Source organism: Thalia democratica, chromosome 2 (genome assembly GCF_965202585.1).
Source record: "Thalia democratica chromosome 2, ktThaDemo2.hap1.1, whole genome shotgun sequence".
NCBI classification, from domain to species: Eukaryota; Metazoa; Chordata; class Thaliacea; order Salpida; family Salpidae; genus Thalia; species Thalia democratica.
The window spans coordinates 55,666,690-55,689,100 of NC_139166.1; the positions used below are offsets into that span (position 1 = coordinate 55,666,690).

General features: G+C 29.3%; 5 protein-coding genes and 1 pseudogene across 5 annotated transcripts; 4 read left to right on the forward strand and 2 right to left on the reverse strand.

Annotated features, from left to right (window-relative positions):
- The first annotated feature begins 296 nt into the window (after nt 1-296).
- On the forward strand, nt 297-710 carry LOC145828750 (histone H3.3A-like). Its single transcript, XM_082936502.1, has one exon. It carries the CDS (start codon nt 297-299, stop codon nt 708-710), a length of 414 nt encoding a protein of 137 aa, XP_082792628.1.
- A 4,626-nt stretch (nt 711-5,336) lies between these two features.
- LOC145849665 (histone H3, embryonic-like) lies at nt 5,337-5,747 on the forward strand. The gene has a single exon (XM_082954674.1). The coding sequence runs from the start codon at nt 5,337-5,339 to the stop codon at nt 5,745-5,747; it is 411 nt and encodes a 136-aa protein (XP_082810800.1).
- Nucleotides 5,748-7,226: 1,479 nt separating this feature from the next.
- On the forward strand, nt 7,227-8,915 carry LOC145828751 (histone H3.3A-like). Its single transcript, XM_082936503.1, has 2 exons — nt 7,227-7,317; nt 8,545-8,915. Exons 1-2 carry the CDS (start codon nt 7,227-7,229, stop codon nt 8,913-8,915), a joined length of 462 nt encoding a protein of 153 aa, XP_082792629.1.
- Nucleotides 8,916-14,155: 5,240 nt separating this feature from the next.
- LOC145828752 (histone H3.3A-like) lies at nt 14,156-14,569 on the forward strand. The gene has a single exon (XM_082936504.1). The coding sequence runs from the start codon at nt 14,156-14,158 to the stop codon at nt 14,567-14,569; it is 414 nt and encodes a 137-aa protein (XP_082792630.1).
- Nucleotides 14,570-21,276: 6,707 nt separating this feature from the next.
- LOC145849669 (histone H2A-like) lies at nt 21,277-21,631 on the reverse strand (annotated as a pseudogene).
- A 423-nt stretch (nt 21,632-22,054) lies between these two features.
- LOC145828754 (histone H2B 7-like) lies at nt 22,055-22,411 on the reverse strand. The gene has a single exon (XM_082936505.1). The coding sequence runs from the start codon at nt 22,409-22,411 to the stop codon at nt 22,055-22,057; it is 357 nt and encodes a 118-aa protein (XP_082792631.1).

Consider the following 22,411-nt stretch of genomic DNA (forward strand, 5'->3'; position numbering starts at 1 on the left):
AAAACTAACTCACTTATACATGTAAGACAGACATTTTTTTTATTCATTCTTTATTTATTTTAAAAGTATATGCACACTAAAATTAAGACTTTTGTTAAAACTTGTAAAAATAATTGAAAAACATGAATACTTAAAAAACAAACTCCAATTTTTCTCAGCCCTCGTTATTATGTTATTAACTAAAGTTATGAACTTTGAATAAAAAAATTCCTAAAATAGTCTTTTCCAGGTCCGTAACGCATGTACTTTAAACGTTATACAAATCAGTTTTAAGTAAACCTACATAACAATCAACAATGGCCCGCATAAAACAAACCGCCCGCAAATCCACTGGAGGAAAAGCTCCCCACAAGCGAATTGCCACCAAGTCTGCACGCAAAATTGCACCAAACACCGGAGGTGTCAAGAAGCCACATCTTTACCGCCCAGGTACCGTTGCTCTTCGTGAGATCCGTCGTTACCAGAAGTCCACTGAGCTTTTGATCCGCAAGCTGCCATTCCAACGTCTTGTGCGTGAAATCGCTCAAGATTACAAGACCGACTTGCGTTTCCAGAGTGCAGCTATCGGAGCTTTGCAAGAAGCTTCCGAAGCTTACTTGGTCGGACTCTTCGAGGATACCAACCTGTGCGCCATCCATGCCAAAAGAGTGACCATCATGCCAAAGGATATCCAATTGGCTCGCCGCATCCGTGGTGAACGTGGTGCTTAGAGCACACAAACTCTGGTGTTAAAACAACGCCCCACTCGGCCCTTTTAAGGACCACCTATTAATAAATAATAATTGTAAAATATGAATTGTATAATTCATTAGAACCTTATACAGCTCTGTTTTATATTTGGTTAAAATATGTTTATTCAAACACTTTACTACACAACTTTATTGTAGTTGAATTAGTTATTCATAAAATTCTTTGTAATGCACTAATCAAGGTTGTATACTTGTAATGTGTTAAGTAATTACGATAATAGTACTTATTTAGGTGTATTATTATTTATGTTACTAATTTTTAATTAAAAAAAGTTTTTCAATTGAATAAAAATGAAGGTTTTCAATTGTCAAAAAATATTAATGGTATAATATAATAGTTATAACTATAATGAACTTAAATGAACAGAAGTACAATAATTATATTAATGAAACAAACTTGAAAATTTTTTTCTAAAAAATCTACTTACTTAAAACAAGCTAAAAATATTTTGCTGATAAAAAATTTACAAAGTAGATATTAGCCAAGATACTGATAGGAAAAAATATAATTTACTCCGAAAATGTAAGGTGCGCATTTTTCGTAAAACACTTTTACCTCGGCTTAAATCGAATAGCCTAACAATGTTTCAACTGAACATGTTTCTTGTGCTAATTTGTGCTTACTTAAAAACAAATTGAGAAAAGGTTGCACTTGTTTAGGTAAATAAACTATTTTTTACTAGACTAGTTATAATACTAAATTTTTACACTGTTTTTTCGATGCAACATAAAGGTATTTGTTATTCAAAATTTTAACATGGTTAATTTATTAATGAAAACAAAACGTTTTAATAAACTATTATTAATAGCTAAACAATCTTAATCAACCTAAAAATAAAAATTCAACACTTATTGCAACTTAAAAAAATTATTTAAAAAGAAAACTCTGTAAAATTTAAATGTTAAAACTAAGAGCACAATTAAAACCAATTTTGTTTAGAATTTGGTAACAAACAACGTTATTTAAAATATTTTTAAACGTAAAACCGCTGACTTTATTCAGTGTTTAACACAAAAGGGCTTACAACTCAAGATAAAAACACTTTTAGTTAAAAAAAAATTCACAACAATTTTATTTCGTTTTAAACAATTCCACTAACTGAGCTTATATTTTATGATCGCATAATACAATTTCAGAATATTTCATATGATATTGATACTTAATTTTATACATTTTTGAAATTTATTTATTAATGAAAAAGGGATAAGTTATACAAGTTAAAAGTTTTAAGCTAGCTTAGGCTTATATTTAACCATTTTTACAATGTTAATTAACTATTAAAGATTAGCCAACGTTTAATTTTTATACTTTACACTTAGCTTAAGAATAAAAATACTCTCTGTATAGATTTTGTCATTTTTTCTAAATTAGTAAACTTTTGTCAAATCAAAGTGTCATTGACCAAAATAAAAATAAAATATTTGATAATATTTTTAATTTTCTGTATTAAAAGCTTTAATTAGAGTACTTAAAATAATAACACTTTAAGGACAAAATTTGTTTTCTGTTGATTTTACCCCATGTTTATTTTAGGCGATTAAAAGTTTCTTTATATTAATTTAAAGCGATGATATTACCTAAAAACTATGTTTAATTTGTTATAATGGATTTACTTGTTTCCTAGTTTTTATAGTTAAAAATAAAAAAAGAAGTTAAAAATTTTTTTTGAAACTTGTAAGTTTATATGAGACAAAAATAGTAAAAATAATAATGATTTTAAATAAGTAAGTAAGCTTCAAAATAAAACTCTTTTTAAGTTTGTTGTATAGATAAACATTATATTAGTAAAAATAATTATCGTTTTAAAATTATTTTTAACCGTTTTTAACTTGATTGAAAATCTTTTTAAATTAAACATAGAAGTTTAAAAAAGTATATACTTACAAAAAGCAATTTTTAATGACAAAATTTATTTTATTACTTAAAACAAATTTTTATTTACTCTATTACTTTTCACCAATTATTAAAAGTAAAAAACTAAGTCTTTGAGAGCATTAATTCTTTAAAACTTTATTCTTATTATAGTTTTTTTTTTTTCTATCTTTAAAAAGTTTTTACAGACAATTCGATGTTTTTTTATATAATTTCTAAAATTCATATATTAAAAACGTTTTAATAATTTTATACTCAGTTTTAGCAAAAGTTTAAATTTAGTGAGTTTAAGTTTGTTATTCTGTTAACCATTTAAACTTTAGATTAATTGTTCTTAAAACTTTCTATATCTAGAAAATGTATCAATAGTTAATTCTATTAAAAACAAAACAGTTTCTAAACGAATAAATGTATATAATTATCTTTTAAAAAGGTTAATAGTATATAAAATTTTGTTGATGGTTCGAAAAAAGGTTAAAAGATTTCATAGTGAATTTAATCCATATTCAAAAATTTGATAAATTAATATTTTTACACAGCATTTTAAGGTATTTTCTTTTTTGCGACAATCTAGGTACATCATTTATTTAGCTAAAACAAATTTTATAAACCCTTTAAAAAAGGTTAAATTAAATGTTATGTATTTAATTTACAACCTCTAATGAACTGACACATACCACGTGGTGGTGCTAGCATATTTACATCGATAACGTCCGTAACACTAAGAATTTGTATAAAGTTTTTTAAAACTGTCTATTACATTATTATCAGTCAAAACTAGGAAAATGGTAGCCGACAAGATACCCGCCTGAGTAAAACCTGAACACCCAACCTACAAGGTGATGATCATCGCAGCTATCACTGAGTTGAAGTCTCGCAAGGGAGTTTAAGCTTAAGCAATGGCCAAGCACGTTGGAGCCAACTTCAAAGATGGCTTCAAAACCCACTTAAAAGTCGCATTAAAGAAACTTGTTGACGACGGTACAGTCGTCAGAATGAGTGGTGTTGGTGCATCTGGTTCCTTCAAATATGGAAAGGTTGAAACAGCAAAAATGCAGCACTAAAGAAGGCCGCACCTAAAAAGAAAGCAGTAGCTAAGATACCTGCCTAGAAAACAGCTGCTAGAAAGGTTGCAGCAAAGAAGAAGGTAGCCAAGAAGTTTCCTGACAAAGCCAAGAAGGTTGTAAAGAAGCTAGCAATAAAGAAAGCCGCCCAAAAGAAATAATAAATTAGTCATCTACTAACAGGAATTTTTTAATGCCACTTTACAACATAAATCGATCGTCTGCTTCAAAGATATTTAATGATCTAGATGCTTATTAAAACGAGGTTTATTAATTGCATTCTTATACGTTATTAAGAAAGCCGAAAGAAAAACAAAAGTATATGCCTGTTTGTAAACAAGGACAACCTTTAACCAAGAAGCACTTAAGTTTCTGTAAGTATATGTTTTAAAATAATGAAATTAGTTTTAGCTGTGAAGATTAAATAATCTTATTGTTAGTCATACATTACTACCGATCTTATAGAAGCAATAATAACTAAAATAAAAAAGGCTTGAAATTGTAAAGATAATTCTTCATTAAGGTCATAGAAAACTAAAGAAAAATGATAAATATGAAATCGACTTTTATATAAAAATCTTAATCAAACTTTTAACTTAAATTTTTATTACATATAATTTGAATATTTCGAAACAAAACCAAACAAAAGCATCTAAAAATAGTTCAATTCTAAAACATAAATAAGTATAGTAGCCAAGCTTAACTATTTTTGTTTTTTATTAAACATCAACGTCTTTAAAACATTTAAACTACTAAATATCGATTGTTACTTTAGAACACTAAAAAATAACAAGTCTAAAGTCAGCGAAACTTTCATTATTCTTTAAATAACAATTTTAATGATAAAAAGTAATCAAAAATTAAAGTTCTAATATTTAAAATCAAAAATAACATGAAAAAAAGCTTTTTTTTTTTGCTTACTCATCAAATATGGATATTAGACTGACCTTTAAGTAGAACTAGCACTATTCTTTATTACTTGGTAATACATGAAAAATAAATATATAAACACATATACTTGAGTAAAAAGTGAAACAATATACCAAATAAGTATAATACAAAATAATAATACATAATATAAAATATAAATTATATAAAAAGTCTTACCTAAGCACTAAACGTTTTTTTAGAATCAAAACGCATTTTTAATATAAGTCTAGGGCAAAATTAAAATTGTAAACCTGATGTTGCAAAAATCTTACGTAACTTTTGATGACTTCCAAAATATTAAAAAGGCCTTATGGCCTCTTTACTAGTCATGCCCCCTTCTTTGACAACTTTGAAGCCTTTGACCTCCAAAAAAACCACTTGACCTTTTTGAAAAACCCTGATGTAGATAGACAACTTTTTTTTATTCATTCTTTGTTTGTTTCAAAAGTATGTGCCCGCTTAAATTAAAAGTTTAGTTAAATCTATGGATGGAACTTATAAATCTATTTAAAAATGTTGTAAAAAACGAACACTTTAAAAACAACTCAAACTTTTCTCAGCCCTTGTTAAAAAATTATGAACTAAAGTTATGAACTTTGAATCAAAACAGTGCTAAAATGGTCTTCTCCACGTCCGTAACGCATGTACTTTAAACGTTAAACAAATCAGTTTTAAGAACACTCAATAGACATTCAAGAACAATCGTCAGAACAATCAACAATGGCCCGCACAAAACCAACCGCCCGCAAATCAACTGGAGGAAAAGGTCCCCGCGAGCAACCTGACTACAAAACTGCACGCAGGACTGTACCAGTAAGTGTAGGTATCAAGAAGCCCCATCGTTACCGACCAGGCACCGTTGCTCTTCGTGATATCCGTCGTTACCAGAAGTCCACTAAGCTTTTGATCCGCAAACTGCCATTTCAACGTTTTGTGCGTGAGATCGCTCAATATTACAAGATTGGCTTGCGTTTTCAAAGCAGTGCAGTCATGGCACTTCAAGAAGCATCCGAAGCCTACTTGGTTAAACTCTTCGAGGACACCAACCTGTGCGCCATCCATGCCAAGAGAGTGACCATCACACCAAAAGATATCCAGCTGGCTTGCCGCATCCGTGGTGAACGTGCTTAAAAAGCACATAACTTATGGTGTTTCAAACACCGGCCCTTTTGATGGCCACCTATTAATAAGTTATAATTTTTGACTGTGCATTGTAATTTCAAAATCACCTTATACAGCTCTACTTTACATTAAGTTTAAAAATGTTTATTCACATACTTTACTACAAAACTTTATTGTAGTTTAAAAAAGCTGTTTAAAAAGGTTTTTTTCTAATATACTTATCTAGATCATATACTTGTAATATTCTAAGTTTTTAAAATTTTTTGTCACTATTTCTAAAATAAAACAATCGTATAATTAAATAGAAGACAAGGTTTACAATTTTGAATTAGTAGTAATGATTGACAACTGCTTTTGAAAGAAAATATACCTAAAACTATTCAATATAATGGCCATAGAATTTATAACTTTTAATTAACGTCTAAATTTGTAATAATAGATATATTTATGTCATACTTTTTTTTAACTAAACAAAAAATTGAACAGTTATAAAAATTAATTTGAGTTATATAAGTTTTTATGAAACTAAAAAATAGTAAAAAGAATAATGTTTTTGATTAAATAAGGTAGCTTCCAAATAAATTTCTATTTAAGTTTGTCGTTTAGGTAAACACTATGTTTGTAAAAAATGTGCATCATTTTGATACTTATTTTTAACCGTAATAAACTCACTTGCAAATATTTTTTTTAGTTAATTCCAAAAATGTGAAAAAGTATATAGTTATGAGAAGCATTTGTTCAGACAAAAATTAATTTTATATCTTATAACAAATTTGGATTGCTACTACGTATTATAAATAATCTAAGTAAAAAAATTAAATGTAATAAACTAAATATTTTACAAAACTAATTCTTTCAAACTTTTTTCTTAGTATAGTTATAAAAAGTTCTAACAGATATTGTTTATAATTTTACATTTTCAAAATCATGAATGAAAAGAGTTTTATTAATTTTATACTCAGTTTTAGCAAAGGTTTAAATTTAATAAGTTTAATTTTTTGTTCTGTTGACCTTTTAAATTTTGGAGCAACTTTGCCTAAAAATTCCTACGCTAGAAAATTTATCAATAGTTAGTTTTAAAAAAACCAAACAGTTTCTAAACGAATAAATGTGTAAAATGTTCTTCTTAAAAGAATTTGACTATAAAACTTTTTGTTGATAGTTCTGAAAAAGGGTAAACATTTTCATAGTGAATTTAATCCATAGAACAAAAGTTTATTAGACTAATATTTTTTACATAGCATTTTAAAGTAGTTTTCTTATGTGCTGCTAACTAGTTACAGCATTTAATTAACTAAGGCAAATTTTATAAACTCTTTAGAATAGGTTAGATTAATACTTTTGTATTTTATATTTAATCTCTAATGGTTTGACACATACCACGTGGTGGCGCATGCAATTTTGAGTCGATAACGTCCGTAACGGTAAAAATTTTGTAAACGTTTTTTTAAAACTATATATTAACTATTATTAGTCAGAACTAGCAAGATGGTAGACACAAAGAAATCCGCCCCAGCAAAACCTGAACACTCAACCTACAAGGCGATGATCGTCGCAACTGTCACAGTTTCGCAAGGGAGTTTCAGCCTAAGCCATGGCAAGGCAGTTTTGTTTACGTTATTTTAATTTGAGAAGTTAAGTTTTGTGTCAGGTTATTAAAAATTCGGAGATCTACTATTCAATTGATAGATACTTTGAGGTTAGTCCGACTTGAGTATTTGCTGAGTCAGCAACTTAAAAAAAGTTGTTTTAGTTTTTTTTTTAAAATCATACCCTTATCTCTAACCCAACTTATCTAAGCATACTAAAAAGTAATCAGAAATTAAAGTTCTAAGTTTTAAAATCAAAAATAATATGAAAAAAAGCTTATTTTTTGCTGATTCATCAAATATAAAAATCAGACTGACCTTTAAGTACAATTAGCTCTACTCTTTATTACTTGGTAATACATGAAATATAAATATATAAACACATACTTGAGTAAAAAGAAATACAATATATGACAAGAATGCTTTGTTGGCATGATAATTCAAAAAGGAGTTGCAATTTTGATAAAAATATAAGGTTTCTGTATAAAGTTAATATTCACAATACCTTAAAAGTTGAGCTTTTTCAAATTTAAAAACTAAGAAGCTGATGCTTAACTTTATTTTAAATAAAATTTTTAGATGTACGAACGTTTCTTATATTAATTAAAAAGAAGTTTTTTTAGCACAAAATACATGTGAACTTATGTAAACATTAAGTTTTTTTTAATTTAGCAGAATTTTTAATTCAATTAAAAGTATCTTACCTAAGCACAAAACGTTTTTATAGAAACAAAACGCATTTTTTATATAATTTAGGGCGAAATCCATATTGTAAACCTGATGTTGCAAAAACCTCAGGTAATTTTCGATGACTTTCAAAATATTAAAAAGACCTTTTGGCCCATTTACTAGTCATACCCCCCTTCCTTGACCCCTTTGAAGCCTATGGCCTCCAAGGGAACCACTTGGCCGACTTTGGGAAACCCTGATGTAGATAGACAACTATTTTTAATTCACTCTCTATTTTTTTTTTTAATTTATGAGGACGCCAAAACTAATACTTTTGTTAAATCTTTGGCTAAAACTTATAAAACTAGTTAAAAAAGTTGTAAAACATGAATACTTGAAAAACAACTCTAACTTTTCTTAGCCTTGTTAAAAAATTATTAACTAAGGTTAAGAACTTTGAATCAAAAAAGTGCTAAAATGTGTCTTTTCCACGTCCGTAACACATGTATTTTAAACTTTATACAAATCAGTTTCATGAGAACCTACAGAACAATCAACAATTGCCCGCAAATCAACTGGAGGAAAAGCTCCCCACAAGCAAATTGCCACCAAGGCAGCACGCAAGAGTGCACCAAACACCGGAGGCGTCAAGAAGCCACATCGTTACCGCCCAGGTACCGTGGCTCTTCGTGAGATCCGTCGTTACCAGAAGTCCACTGAGCTTTTGATCCGCAAGCTGCCATTCCAACGTCTTGTGCGTGAAATCGCTCAAGATTACAAGACCGACTTGCGTTTCCAGAGTGCAGCTATCGGAGCTTTGCAAGAAGCTTCCGAAGCCTACTTGGTCGGACTCTTCGAGGATACCAACCTGTGCGCCATCCATGCCAAAAGAGTGACCATCATGCAAAAGGATATTTAGTTGGCTCGCCGCATCCGCAGTGAACGTGGTGCTTAGAGCACACAAATTCTGGTGTTAAAACAACGCCCCACTCGGCCCTTTTAAGGGCCACCTATTAATAAATAATAATTGTTGAATATGAATTGTATAATTCATTAGAACCTTATACAGCTCTGTTTTGTATTTGGTTAAAAGATGTTTATTCAAACACTTTACTACAAAACTTTATTGTAGTTGAATCAGTTATTCATAAATTTCTTTGTAATGTACTAATTTAGGTTGTATACTTGTAATCTGTTAAATATTTAAGATAATAATACTTATACATTTGTATTATTATTTTTGTTACTGATTTTATATTAAAACAGTTTTTTAATTGAATAAAAAAAAAGGTTTTCAATTGTGAATTGATAGTAATGATATGATATAATAGTTTTTACTATAATGAATTTAAATGAACAGAAGTATAATATTCATATTAATGAAACAAACTTTAAACTTTTTTTTCTAAAAAATGTATTTACTTAAAATAAGCTAAAAAGATTAGGCTTATGAAAAGATTTACAAAGTAGATATTAGCCAAGATAATGATAGAAAAAATATAATTTACTCAAAAATTGTAAGTTGCACATTTTTGTAAAACACTTTTACCTTGGCTTAAATTGCATACCCTATTGATGTTTCAACTGAACATGTTTCTTGTGCTAATTTGTGCTTACTTCAAAACAAATTGAGAAAAGGTTGCAGTTGTTTGGGAAAATAAACTATTTTTTATTATATTAATTATAATCCTAATTTTTTACACTGTTTTTTCGATGCAACATAAAAGTATTTGTCATTTAAAAAGTCAACATGGATGATTTATTAATGAAAAAAAAAAACTTTTTAATAAACTATTATTAATAGCTAATCAATTTTAATCAACATAAAAATAAAAGTTCAACACTCATTGCTAATTAAAAAAATATTTTAGAAGAAAAACTTTGTAAAATTTAATATTTAAAAGTTAAAACTAAGAGCACGATTGAAAGCAGTTTTGTTTTGAATTTAATAACAAACAACGTAATTAAAAAAGTTTTTAAACGTAAAACCGCTGACTTTATTCAGTGTTTAACACAATAGGGCTTACTTTTCAAAATAAAAAGCTTTTAGTTAGAAAAACTTTCCACAACAATTTTATTTTGTTTTAAAGAATTCCACTAACTCAGCTTATATTTTATAATCGCATAATACAATTTCAGAATATTTCATAGGATATTGATACTTAATTTTACACATTTTTGAAAATAACTTATTAATGAAAAAAGGATAAGTTATACAAATTAAAAAGTTTAAGCTAGCATTTTTACAATGTTAAATAACTATTAAAGATAAGCCAACGTTTAATTTTTATAGTTTACACTTAGCTTAATAATAAAAATACTTAGCTGTGTAGATTTTGTCATTTCTTCTTAATAACTAAACGTATGTCAATCAAAGTATCATTGACCAAAATTTAAAAAAAATAGTTGATTATGGTTTTTTTATTCTGTATTAAAAGCTTTAATTAGAGTACTTTAAATAAAAAAACTTTAAGGACAAAATTTGTTCTCTGTTGATTTTTCCCCATGTTAACTTTAGGCGCTTAAAAGTTTCTTTATATTAATTTAAAGCGATGAAATTGCCTAAAAACTATTTTAATTTATTATAACGGATTTACTTGTTACCTAGTTTTTGTAGCTAAACAAAAAAAAAGAGCAGTTAAACAATTTATTTAAAACTTGTAAGTTTATATGTGACAAAGATAATAAAAATAGTAATGATTTTGATTAAGTAAGTAAGCTTCAAAATAAATTTCTTTTTAAGTTTGTCGTTTAGATAAACATTATATTAGTAAAAAATGTTCATCGTTTTAAAATTATTTTTACCGTTTTTAACTAATTTGAAAATCTTTTTCAAGTTAAACATAGAAATTTAAAAAAGTATATACTTACGAAAAGTATTTTTTTAATGAACAAGTTTATTTTATTTCTTAAAACAAATTTTTATTTACTCTATTACTTTTCACCAATTATTAAAAGTAAAAAACTAAGTCTTTTAGAACATTAATTCTTTCAAAGGTTATTTTCATTATATTTTTAAAATGTTTGGACAGACAATTCGATGGTTTTTTATATAATTTCTAAAATTCATAAATTAAAAAAAGTTTTAACAGTTTTATAATCAGTTTTAGCAATAATTTAAATCTAGTGAGTTTAAGTTTGTTGTTCTGTTACCCACTTAAACTTTAGATTAATTTTTCTTAAAACTTTCAATAGCCAGAAATGTATCAATAGTTAATTCTATTAAAAACAAAACAGTTTCTAAACGAATAAATGTATATAATTATCTTTCAAAAAGGTTAATAGTGTATAAATTTTATTGATGGTTCTGAAAAAGGATAAAATAATTTCAGAGTGAATTAAACCCATAGAACAGACGTTTATTAAATAAGTATTTTTTACACAGCATTTAAAGTATTTTTTTTTGCGACAATCTAGGTACATCATTTATTTAGCTAAAACAAATTTTATAAACTCTTTAAAATAGATTAAATTATAGTTTGTGTATTTTATCTACAACCTCTAATGATTTGACGCATACCACGTGGTGGCGCATGCATATTTACATCGATAACGTCCGTAACACTAAGAATTTGTATAAAGTTTTAAAAAAATGTCTATTACATTATTATCAGTCAAAACTAGAAAAAATGGTAGCCGACAAGAAACCCGCCCCAGCAAAACCTGAACACCCAACCTACAAGGTGATGATCATCGCAGCTGTCTATGAATTGAAGTCTCGTAAAGAAGTTTAAGCTTAAGCAATGGCCAAGCACGTTGGAGCCAACTTCAAAGATGGCTTCAAATCCAACTTGAAAGTCGCATTAAAGAAACTTGTTGACGACGGTACCGTGTGTCAGAATGAGTGGTGTTGGTGCATCTGGTTCCTTCAAACTTGGAAAGTTTGAGGCAGCAAAAACGTTGTACCAAAGAAGGCCGCACCCAAAAAGAAAGCAGTAGCTAAAGAACCTGCCAAGAAAAAAGCTGCTAGAAAGGTTGCACCAATTAATTTTTATAAAAGTTTATCCTACCATAAGAGTGACCATCATGCCAAAGGATATCCAATTGGCTCGCCGCTTCCGTGGTGAACGTGCCTAGAGCACATAGATTCTTGTGTTAAAACACCGCCCAGGTTCTTTTAAGGGCTACCTATTGAAAATAATAGTTTTTTACTGTTTATTGTAGTTTCATTAGAACGTTTTACAGCTCTACTTTATATTCCGTTAAAAATGTTTATTCACATACTGTACTACTAAGTAAGTAACTGTTTTAATGTTTGTATCTCGTTACGGATTAATAAACAAGAGGCAACTAATGATAATTTTTATTAAAGATTCTTTATTAGTTAAAATTTGAAACAAAATTACAAAACAAAGCTTTATATAGACTAAAACAAATAAAAAACCTTGTATAACTTAACTTTTTAAAATTATAACGTACTTAAAAAAACTTACTTAAACTGCGACTGGTTTGTAGAGAAGAAACTAAACTAACATAATTTCTGCAAAGTTATAAAAATGTATATATTAAAAAATTGTTAACAAACTATAATAGTTGTTGTAAATTACATCAACTAGATATATATAACATAGTTTGTTGAACGACAAAAAATACACTCAATTTATTTGGTCCTAGGACCTTGTGCACAAAGAACCTTTTGGTTACCGAATCCTACAGCACTCAGATACTTTTTAAAGTCTTGTCTAGATAGATAAGTTTATTGAACACTAAAAAATATAGTTTAATTAAGGACCTTGTGTATAGAAAGATATTTTGGTTTTTTAGCTACCCAACATTTATTGTTAACACATACTTATTTTTAAACCCATGTCCATCCAGTGGCTTTAGCTTATTTTGTTCATATTTCTTTTCAGTGTAGTGAATATAAAATATACATGCCCTTACTTTTTTAACATTGTTACTTTAAATATACGCAAGCTATACACAAAACGATTAAATATTTTTCTCAAAGTAAATTGTTACATTCTTAACATTTTCAAAGAATCTATATTGCTTGGCTGCTTTTCTGATTTGAATAATTAAAAATTTGTTCACTTTCTTATTTAAGATTTTATTTAGAGCACTAAATTTTTGGATTAAACTAAACAAAATTTATAAAACGTTAACAATGAAAGTTTTACTTAAACTTATATAACAATTACAGTCGGTACATCGATAAGGTATGCACTACACCTCGATTTGAATGGAATAAATAGTTCTTAAAAGTAAAAGTTTTATTGTTTTTAATCTCACTATAAAAATTATTGAATGCTTTATTAGGGGATAGAATTTTAATAAACTGAATCAAAATATCAATGTTGTTGAAAAAAAACTTAACACTTGTTCTAAAAAATATACTTACTTAATATAGTATAAACTAAAAAGATCGTACTAACAAAAAATTTAAAAAGGAGTTACTAGCTAAAATACTGTTAGGTAAAAGTAAAATTGGTTTTTAAAGTTTTAAAGTATGCACCTTTCGAGTTTTGATGAATTGTATACTTTTTATATATAAAATATAAAAATAGCTTTAGAAAACTACATCAGCTTTCATAGAGCCAACTCAAAGGACTTAATTTGCATGATTAGATGTACTGTTTTTTTTTAACTTGAAAATGTTTAACAAACTTTATATTAAATATACAAATTTCACCCAAATTTGTTTAACTCTTCTTTTTAAAATCAAGTGTATTTGCATCTTAAAAGGCAAGTGTTTATATTTTCGTAAACAATCTTTTTTGTAATAAACAATAAAACATAGAATTTTATGCATAATTTAAAATTATCAGTATTTCTCACAATAAAATAAGTTGTTCTTTATAATACTTAAAAAAACAACTTAAATCTAAAACAGTTATAAAGTTATGTTTAAACCCTAATGTGAAACTTAAACTCACTTATATATGAAAGACAGACATTTTTTTAATTCATTCTTTATTTATTTTAAAAGTATATGCATGCTAAAATCGAGACTTTTGTTAAAACTTGTAAAAATAATTGAAAAACATGAATACTTAAAAAACAAACTCCAATTTTTCTCAGCCCTCGTTATTATGTTATTAACTAAAGTTATGAACTTTGAATAAAAAAAGTACTAAAATGGTCTTTTCCACGTCCGTAACGCATGTACTTTAAACGTTATACAAATCAGTTTTAAGTGTACCTACATAACAATCAACAATGGCCCGCACAAAACAAACCGCCCGCAAATCCACTGGAGGAAAAGCTCCCCACAAGCGAATTGCCACCAAGTCTGCACGCAAGAGTGCACCAAACACCGGAGGCGTCAAGAAGCCACATCGTTACCGCCCAGGTACCGTGGCTCTTCGTGAGATCCGTCGTTACCAGAAGTCCACCGAGCTTTTGATCCGCAAGCTGCCATTCCAACGTCTTGTGCGTGAAATCGCTCAAGATTACAAGACCGACTTGCGTTTCCAGAGTGCAGCTATCGGCGCTTTGCAAGAAGCTTCCGAAGCTTACTTGGTCGGACTCTTCGAGGATACCAACCTGTGCGCCATCCATGCCAAAAGAGTGACCATCATGCCAAAGGATATCCAATTGGCTCGCCGCATCCGCGGTGAACGTGGTGCTTAGAGCACACAAACTCTGGTGTTAAAACATCGCCCCACTCGGCCCTTTTAAGGGCCACCTGTTAATAAATAATAATTGTTGAATATGAATTGTTTAATTCATTAGAACCTTATACAGCTATGTTTTATATTTGGTCAAAAGATGTTTGTTCAAATACTTAACTACACTACTTTATTGTAGTTTAATTAGTTTGTCATAAAATACTTTGTAATGTACTAATCTAGGTTTTATACTTGTTGTAATGAAAATTTTAGATTTTAAACTCTTGCCCCTTTACTAGCCAACTGGTTTGTCAGTCAATTAGAGAGAGAGCTGCTTAACAAAACTGCAAGGCCTAAAATGTATTGCAGACATGTTGAGGACATTTTCCTCATTTTCCAAAATAAAGATCAAATACATCAGTTTGATAAAAAACTTAACAATATGCATAAAAACATAAAATTTGTTATCCAGACTTGCCAAGAAGATAAACTACCATATCTCGATACACAGGTGACAATAAAAAGCAACACGTTTATAACATCAATCTTCAGAAAACCAACAAGCACGGGCGTGCTCATGAACTTTAACTCGTGTGTACCGCAGTCGTGTAAGAGAAATTTAGTAAAAAACCTTAATTGCAGAATCAAAAATCTCGTCTTAGAAGATCTACAAAATGACAAGTGGCAAAAGGTAAAAGAGCTTTTGATAAAAAACTCATTTCCGGCCAAGTTTATCGATGAACAAATACAAAAGAAAGACAACTTTGAGACAGAATTAATTGAAAATAAAGATGTTAAAAAACAATACATTACAATACCATATGTTAAAAAGACGTCAGAAAAATTCTTCAGGAACATAAAAGCAGTACTTGAAGGCATCGGGGTAAAAGTATGTATTGCATATAGATCAGAAAACTTTAGATAATTTTTTCCTAATTTTTCAATAGTTAGAAAAGTATCAATAATTAATTCTATTAAAAAAAAACAGTTTCTACACGAATAAATGTATATAATTATCTTTTAAAAAGGTTAATAGTATATAAAATTTTGTTGTTGGTTCTGAAAAAGGATAAAAAAATTTCAGAGTGAATTAAACCCTTAGAACATACATTTATTAAATTAGTATTTTTTCACAGCATTTTAAAGTATTTTCTTTTTTGCGACAATCTAGGTACATCATTTATTTAGCTAAAACAAATTTTATAAACTCTTTGAAATAGATTAAATTATAGTTTGTGTATTTTATCTACAACCTCTAATGATTTGACGCATACCACGTGGTGGCGCATGCATATTTACATCGATAACGTCCGTAACACTAAGAATTTGTATAAAGTTTTAAAAAAATGTCTATTACATTATTATCAGTCAAAACTAGAAAAAATGGTAGCCGACAAGAAACCCGCCCCAGCAAAACCTGAACACCCAACCTACAAGGTGATGATCATCGCAGCTGTCTATGAATTGAAGTCTCGTAAAGAAGTTTAAGCTTAAGCAATGGCCAAGCACGTTGGAGCCAACTTCAAAGATGGCTTCAAATCCAACTTGAAAGTCGCATTAAAGAAACTTGTTGACGACGGTACCGTGTGTCAGAATGAGTGGTGTTGGTGCATCTGGTTCCTTCAAACTTGGAAAGTTTGAGGCAGCAAAAACGTTGTACCAAAGTAGGCCGCACCCAAAAAGAAAGCAGTAGCTAAAGAACCTGCCAAGAAAAAAGCTGCTAGAAAGGTTGCACCAATTAATTTTTATAAAAGTTTATCCTACCATAAGAGTGACCATCATGCCAAAGGATATCCAATTGGCTCGCCGCTTCCGTGGTGAACGTGCCTAGAGCACATAGATTCTTGTGTTAAAACACCGCCCAGGTTCTTTTAAGGGCTACCTATTGAAAATAATAGTTTTTTACTGTTTATTGTAGTTTCATTAGAACGTTTTACAGCTCTACTTTATATTCCGTTAAAAATGTTTATTCACATACTGTACTACTAAGTAAGTAACTGTTTTAATGTTTGTATCTCGTTACGGATTAATAAACAAGAGGCAACTAATGATAATTTTTATTAAAGATTCTTTATTAGTTAAAATTTGAAACAAAATTACAAAACAAAGCTTTATATAGACTAAAACAAATAAAAAAACCTTGTATAACTTAACTTTTTAAAATTATAACGTACTTAAAAAAACTTACTTAAACTGCGACTGGTTTGTAGAGAAGAAACTAAACTAACATAATTTCTGCAAAGTTATAAAAATGTATATATTAAAAAATTGTTAACAAACTATAATAGTTGTTGTAAATTACATCAACAAGATATATATAACATAGTTTGTTGAACGACAAAAAATACACTCAATTTATTTGGTCCTAGGACCTTGTGCACAAAGAACCTTTTGGTTACCGAATCCTACAGCACTCAGATACTTTTTAAAGTCTTGTCTAGATAGATAAGTTTATTGAACACTAAAAAATATAGTTTAATTAAGGACCTTGTGTATAGAAAGATATTTTGGTTTTTTAGCTACCCAACATTTATTGTTAACACATACTTATTTTTAAACCCATGTCCATCCAGTGGCTTTAGCTTATTTTGTTCATATTTCTTTTCAGTGTAGTGAATATAAAATATACATGCCCTTACTTTTTTAACATTGTTACTTTAAATATACGCAAGCTATACACAAAACGATTAAATATTTTTCTCAAAGTAAATTGTTACATTCTTAACATTTTCAAAGAATCTATATTGCTTGGCTGCTTTTCTGATTTGAATAATTAAAAATTTGTTCACTTTCTTATTTAAGATTTTATTTAGAGCACTAAATTTTTGGATTAAACTAAACAAAATTTATAAAACGTTAACAATGAAAGTTTTACTTAAACTTATATAACAATTACAGTCGGTACATCGATAAGGTATGCACTACACCTCGATTTGAATGGAATAAATAGTTCTTAAAAGTAAAAGTTTTATTGTTTTTAATCTCACTATAAAAATTATTGAATGCTTTATTAGGGGATAGAATTTTAATAAACTGAATCAAAATATCAATGTTGTTGAAAAAAAACTTAACACTTGTTCTAAAAAATATACTTACTTAATATAGTATAAACTAAAAAGATCGTACTAACAAAAAATTTAAAAAGGAGTTACTAGCTAAAATACTGTTAGGTAAAAGTAAAATTGGTTTTTAAAGTTTTAAAGTATGCACCTTTCGAGTTTTGATGAATTGTATACTTTTTATATATAAAATATAAAAATAGCTTTAGAAAACTACATCAGCTTTCATAGAGCCAACTCAAAGGACTTAATTTGCATGATTAGATGTACTGTTTTTTTTTAACTTGAAAATGTTTAACAAACTTTATATTAAATATACAAATTTCACCCAAATTTGTTTAACTCTTCTTTTTAAAATCAAGTGTATTTGCATCTTAAAAGGCAAGTGTTTATATTTTCGTAAACAATCTTTTTTGTAATAAACAATAAAACATAGAATTTTATGCATAATTTAAAATTATCAGTATTTCTCACAATAAAATAAGTTGTTCTTTATAATACTTAAAAAAACAACTTAAATCTAAAACAGTTATAAAGTTATGTTTAAACCCTAATGTGAAACTTAAACTCACTTATATATGAAAGACAGACATTTTTTTAATTCATTCTTTATTTATTTTAAAAGTATATGCATGCTAAAATCGCGACTTTTGTTAAAACTTGTAAAAATAATTGAAAAACATGAATACTTAAAAAACAAACTCCAATTTTTCTCAGCCCTCGTTATTATGTTATTAACTAAAGTTATGAACTTTGAATAAAAAAAGTACTAAAATGGTCTTTTCCACGTCCGTAACGCATGTACTTTAAACGTTATACAAATCAGTTTTAAGTGTACCTACATAACAATCAACAATGGCCCGCACAAAACAAACCGCCCGCAAATCCACTGGAGGAAAAGCTCCCCACAAGCGAATTGCCACCAAGTCTGCACGCAAGAGTGCACCAAACACCGGAGGCGTCAAGAAGCCACATCGTTACCGCCCAGGTACCGTGGCTCTTCGTGAGATCCGTCGTTACCAGAAGTCCACCGAGCTTTTGATCCGCAAGCTGCCATTCCAACGTCTTGTGCGTGAAATCGCTCAAGATTACAAGACCGACTTGCGTTTCCAGAGTGCAGCTATCGGCGCTTTGCAAGAAGCTTCCGAAGCTTACTTGGTCGGACTCTTCGAGGATACCAACCTGTGCGCCATCCATGCCAAAAGAGTGACCATCATGCCAAAGGATATCCAATTGGCTCGCCGCATCCGCGGTGAACATGGTGCTTAGAGCACACAAACTCTGGTGTTAAAACATCGCCCCACTCGGCCCTTTTAAGGGCCACCTGTTAATAAATAATAATTGTTGAATATGAATTGTTTAATTCATTAGAACCTTATACAGCTATGTTTTATATTTGGTCAAAAGATGTTTGTTCAAATACTTAACTACACTACTTTATTGTAGTTTAATTAGTTTGTCATAAAATACTTTGTAATGTACTAATCTAGGTTTTATACTTGTTGTAATGAAAATTTTAGATTTTAAACTCTTGCCCCTTTACTAGCCAACTGGTTTGTCAGTCAATTAGAGAGAGAGCTGCTTAACAAAACTGCAAGGCCTAAAATGTATTGCAGACATGTTGAGGACATTTTCCTCATTTTCCAAAATAAAGATCAAATACATCAGTTTGATAAAAAACTTAACAATATGCATAAAAACATAAAATTTGTTATCCAGACTTGCCAAGAAGATAAACTACCATATCTCGATACACAGGTGACAATAAAAAGCAACACGTTTATAACATCAATTTTCAGAAACCAACAAGCACGGGCGTGCTCATGAACTTTAACTCGTGTGTACCGCAGTCGTGTAAGAGAAATTTAGTAAAAAACCTTAATTGCAGAATCAAAAATCTCGTCTTAGAAGATCTACAAAATGACAAGTGGCAAAAGGTAAAAGAGCTTTTGATAAAAAACTCATTTCCGGCCAAGTTTATCGATGAACAAATACAAAAGAAAGACAACTTTGAGACAGAATTAATTGAAAATAAAGATGTTAAAAAACAATACATTACAATACCATATGTTAAAAAGACGTCAGAAAAATTCTTCAGGAACATAAAAGCAGTACTTGAAGGCATCGGGGTAAAAGTACGTATTGCTTATAGATCAGAAAACTTTAGATATTTTTTTCTTAATTTTTCAATAGTTAGAAAAGTATCATTAATTAATTCTATTAAAAAAAAACAGTTTCTACACGAATAAATGTATATAATTATCTTTTAAAAAGGTTAATAGTATATAAAATTTTGTTGTTGGTTCTGAAAAAGGATAAAAAAATTTCAGAGTGAATTAAACCCTTAGAACATACATTTATTAAATTAGTATTTTTTCACAGCATTTTAAAGTATTTTCTTTTTTGCGACAAACTAGGTACATCATTTATTTATCTAAAACAAATTTTATAAACCCTTTAAAAAAGGTTAAGTTATAGTTTGTGTATTTTATCTACAACCTCTAATGAACTGACACATACCACATGGTGGTGCATGCATATTTACATCGATAACGTCCGTAACACTAAGAATTTGTATAAAATTTTTTAAAACTGTCTATTAATTTATTATCAGTCAAAACTAGAAAATTGGTAGCCGACTAGAAACCCGCCCAAGCGAAATCTGAACATCAAACCTACAAGGTTATGATCATCGCAGCTGTCACTGAATTAATATCTTGCAAGGGAGTTTCAGCCAAAGCCATGGCCAAGCACGTCGAAGCAAACAACATAGTCAAAGATGTCTTCAAAACCCACTTCAAAGATTCATTGAAAAATCATCACTACAATACAGTAACCTCTCGCATATTTACATACTCATGACGTTACGTACTCTCGTTTAATCACGCATTTGAGAATTCTAAAAAATTAAAACTATATTTTATTTTAATATTGCACAAATTAGGTTTGTTGTATACTTTTAATTCAAAGTGTGTTTTTTAAATGCTAACTCACCTCTCTATATCTTAAGACTTTGTAAACTTATATTCCTTAACTAGTTGATAAAAATTTTACCTCAGTATATCAAAAATTTAATTAACAACAAGAAATTAAATTAAAATTCTTAAATATTTTGTTATAAATCATATATTTTTGCTCCAAAGAAGAAATCCGTTACAGCACAAAATGCATATTTTTGTAAAAGGCTATAGAAACTAATTTCAATATAAACACCACACCATTTCTTAATTGTAAACAAATGCTTAATTATAAATTGAATTTGCAAAGTAGAATAGATTATAAATGTTTAGTATCAAATAAGTCACATATAAATAAAGATGGAGATAAAATCTTTTTTTAAATTTTAAAGTTTTTATATAAATCTAAATCCTTTTTTTTTATATTTGTATAGTTTTATCTTTTGTTTTTATATTTTTACATGAAGTAAACAAATTGTTTAAAGTGGAAAGTTTCTAGTATGATTTTAACTATAAGCAATATCAAAAACAGCCATTATAATAAGTATATTTGATACCTCCCGTATCTTTACGATCTCTCGTATCTTTACGCATTTTTCTGTTGACACAATGTGCGTAAATAAGCGAGTGGTCACTGTACAGCGATTTATAAGTCTGTTTCAATGTATAATTTTCAGAGTGGCCCTTATATGGACCTGGTGTTTTTGACTAACTTATGCTTTCTTTCCGGTCTTCTGTGGCAAGAGGACAGATTTGATGTTTGGCAACACACCTCCTTGAGCGATTGTAACTCCTCCCAACAGTTTGTTCAACTCTTCGTCGTTGCGGATGGCAAGTTGAAGGTGACGGGGAATGATACGAGACTTCTTGTTGTCACGCGCAGCATTTCCTTCAGCACTCGAGTATTCCAATACTGCGGACAAGTAGACTGGTGCTCCGGCTCCAACACGTTCGCTGTAGTTACCGTTTCTCAGCAGACGGTGAATACGACCGACTGGAATCTGAAGCGCGCGATGAACGGCTCTTTGGCTTAGATTTAGATTTTGCTCCCTTTCTGCGTCCTGACATGATGCTATGTTGAATGATAAACTTGCAGGAAAAATTTTTATAAATACTAGTAGTTACGAACCTCGGCTAATGTAATTGCTTTATCGCCCACAAGTGGTTAATACTGTGTTTAATAGATTTTCAAAAAATTCTATTTATAAAGGTACTTTATTAGGTTTACTTTGCAAAAGTTGAACAATGCAGAAAAAATAAAGCGCAATTTAATAAATTATAAATAAAGAACAATTTTCATTGACACTATACAAGTTTTTTACAAAAAGAAATTCTCAAATTTTAATTCTTTATTTCTTAACAGAAATCATTTTACTATTAAATTTTTTTTGTTATAAAAATTCTAATACAAGTACCAAATTTTATTCGTTGAACATATTTAAATAATATTGTTAGGTGGCTCTTAAAAGAGCCTGGTTTGAATCAAACCGTTTATTTTGAGCTGGTGTACTTGGTGACTGCTTTGGTACCTTCAGAGACGGCGTGTTTAGCCAACTCACCGGGCAACAACAGACGAACAGCAGTTTGAATTTCGCGACTGCTGATGGTTGAACGCTTGCTGTAGTGAGCCAAACGTGAAGCTTCAGCGGCAATGCGCTCGAAAATGTCGTTGACGAAAGAGTTCATGATGCTCATGGCCTTGCTGGAAATTCCAGTGTCGGGGTGTACTTGCTTGAGCACTTTGTACACGTAGATGCTGAAGCTTTCCTTGCGGCGAGCCCTGCGCTTCTTCTTACCGTCAGCTGGGACGTTCTTTACTGCTTTCTTACTGCCTTTGGATGCAGCCAT

Bases quoted from the DNA above. Each gene is read 5' to 3' on its own strand.
- LOC145828752 (XM_082936504.1), top strand. From the start codon at position 14,156: ATGGCCCGCACAAAACAAACCGCCCGCAAATCCACTGGAGGAAAAGCT.
- LOC145828754 (XM_082936505.1), bottom strand. From the start codon at position 22,411: ATGGCTGCATCCAAAGGCAGTAAGAAAGCAGTAAAGAACGTCCCAGCT.
- LOC145828750 (XM_082936502.1), top strand. From the start codon at position 297: ATGGCCCGCATAAAACAAACCGCCCGCAAATCCACTGGAGGAAAAGCT.
- LOC145828751 (XM_082936503.1), top strand. From the start codon at position 7,227: ATGGTAGACACAAAGAAATCCGCCCCAGCAAAACCTGAACACTCAACC. The intron at 7,318-8,544 runs GTTTCAGCCTAA...GAGAACCTACAG, and splicing joins TGTCACAGTTTCGCAAGGGA to AACAATCAACAATTGCCCGC.
- LOC145849665 (XM_082954674.1), top strand. From the start codon at position 5,337: ATGGCCCGCACAAAACCAACCGCCCGCAAATCAACTGGAGGAAAAGGT.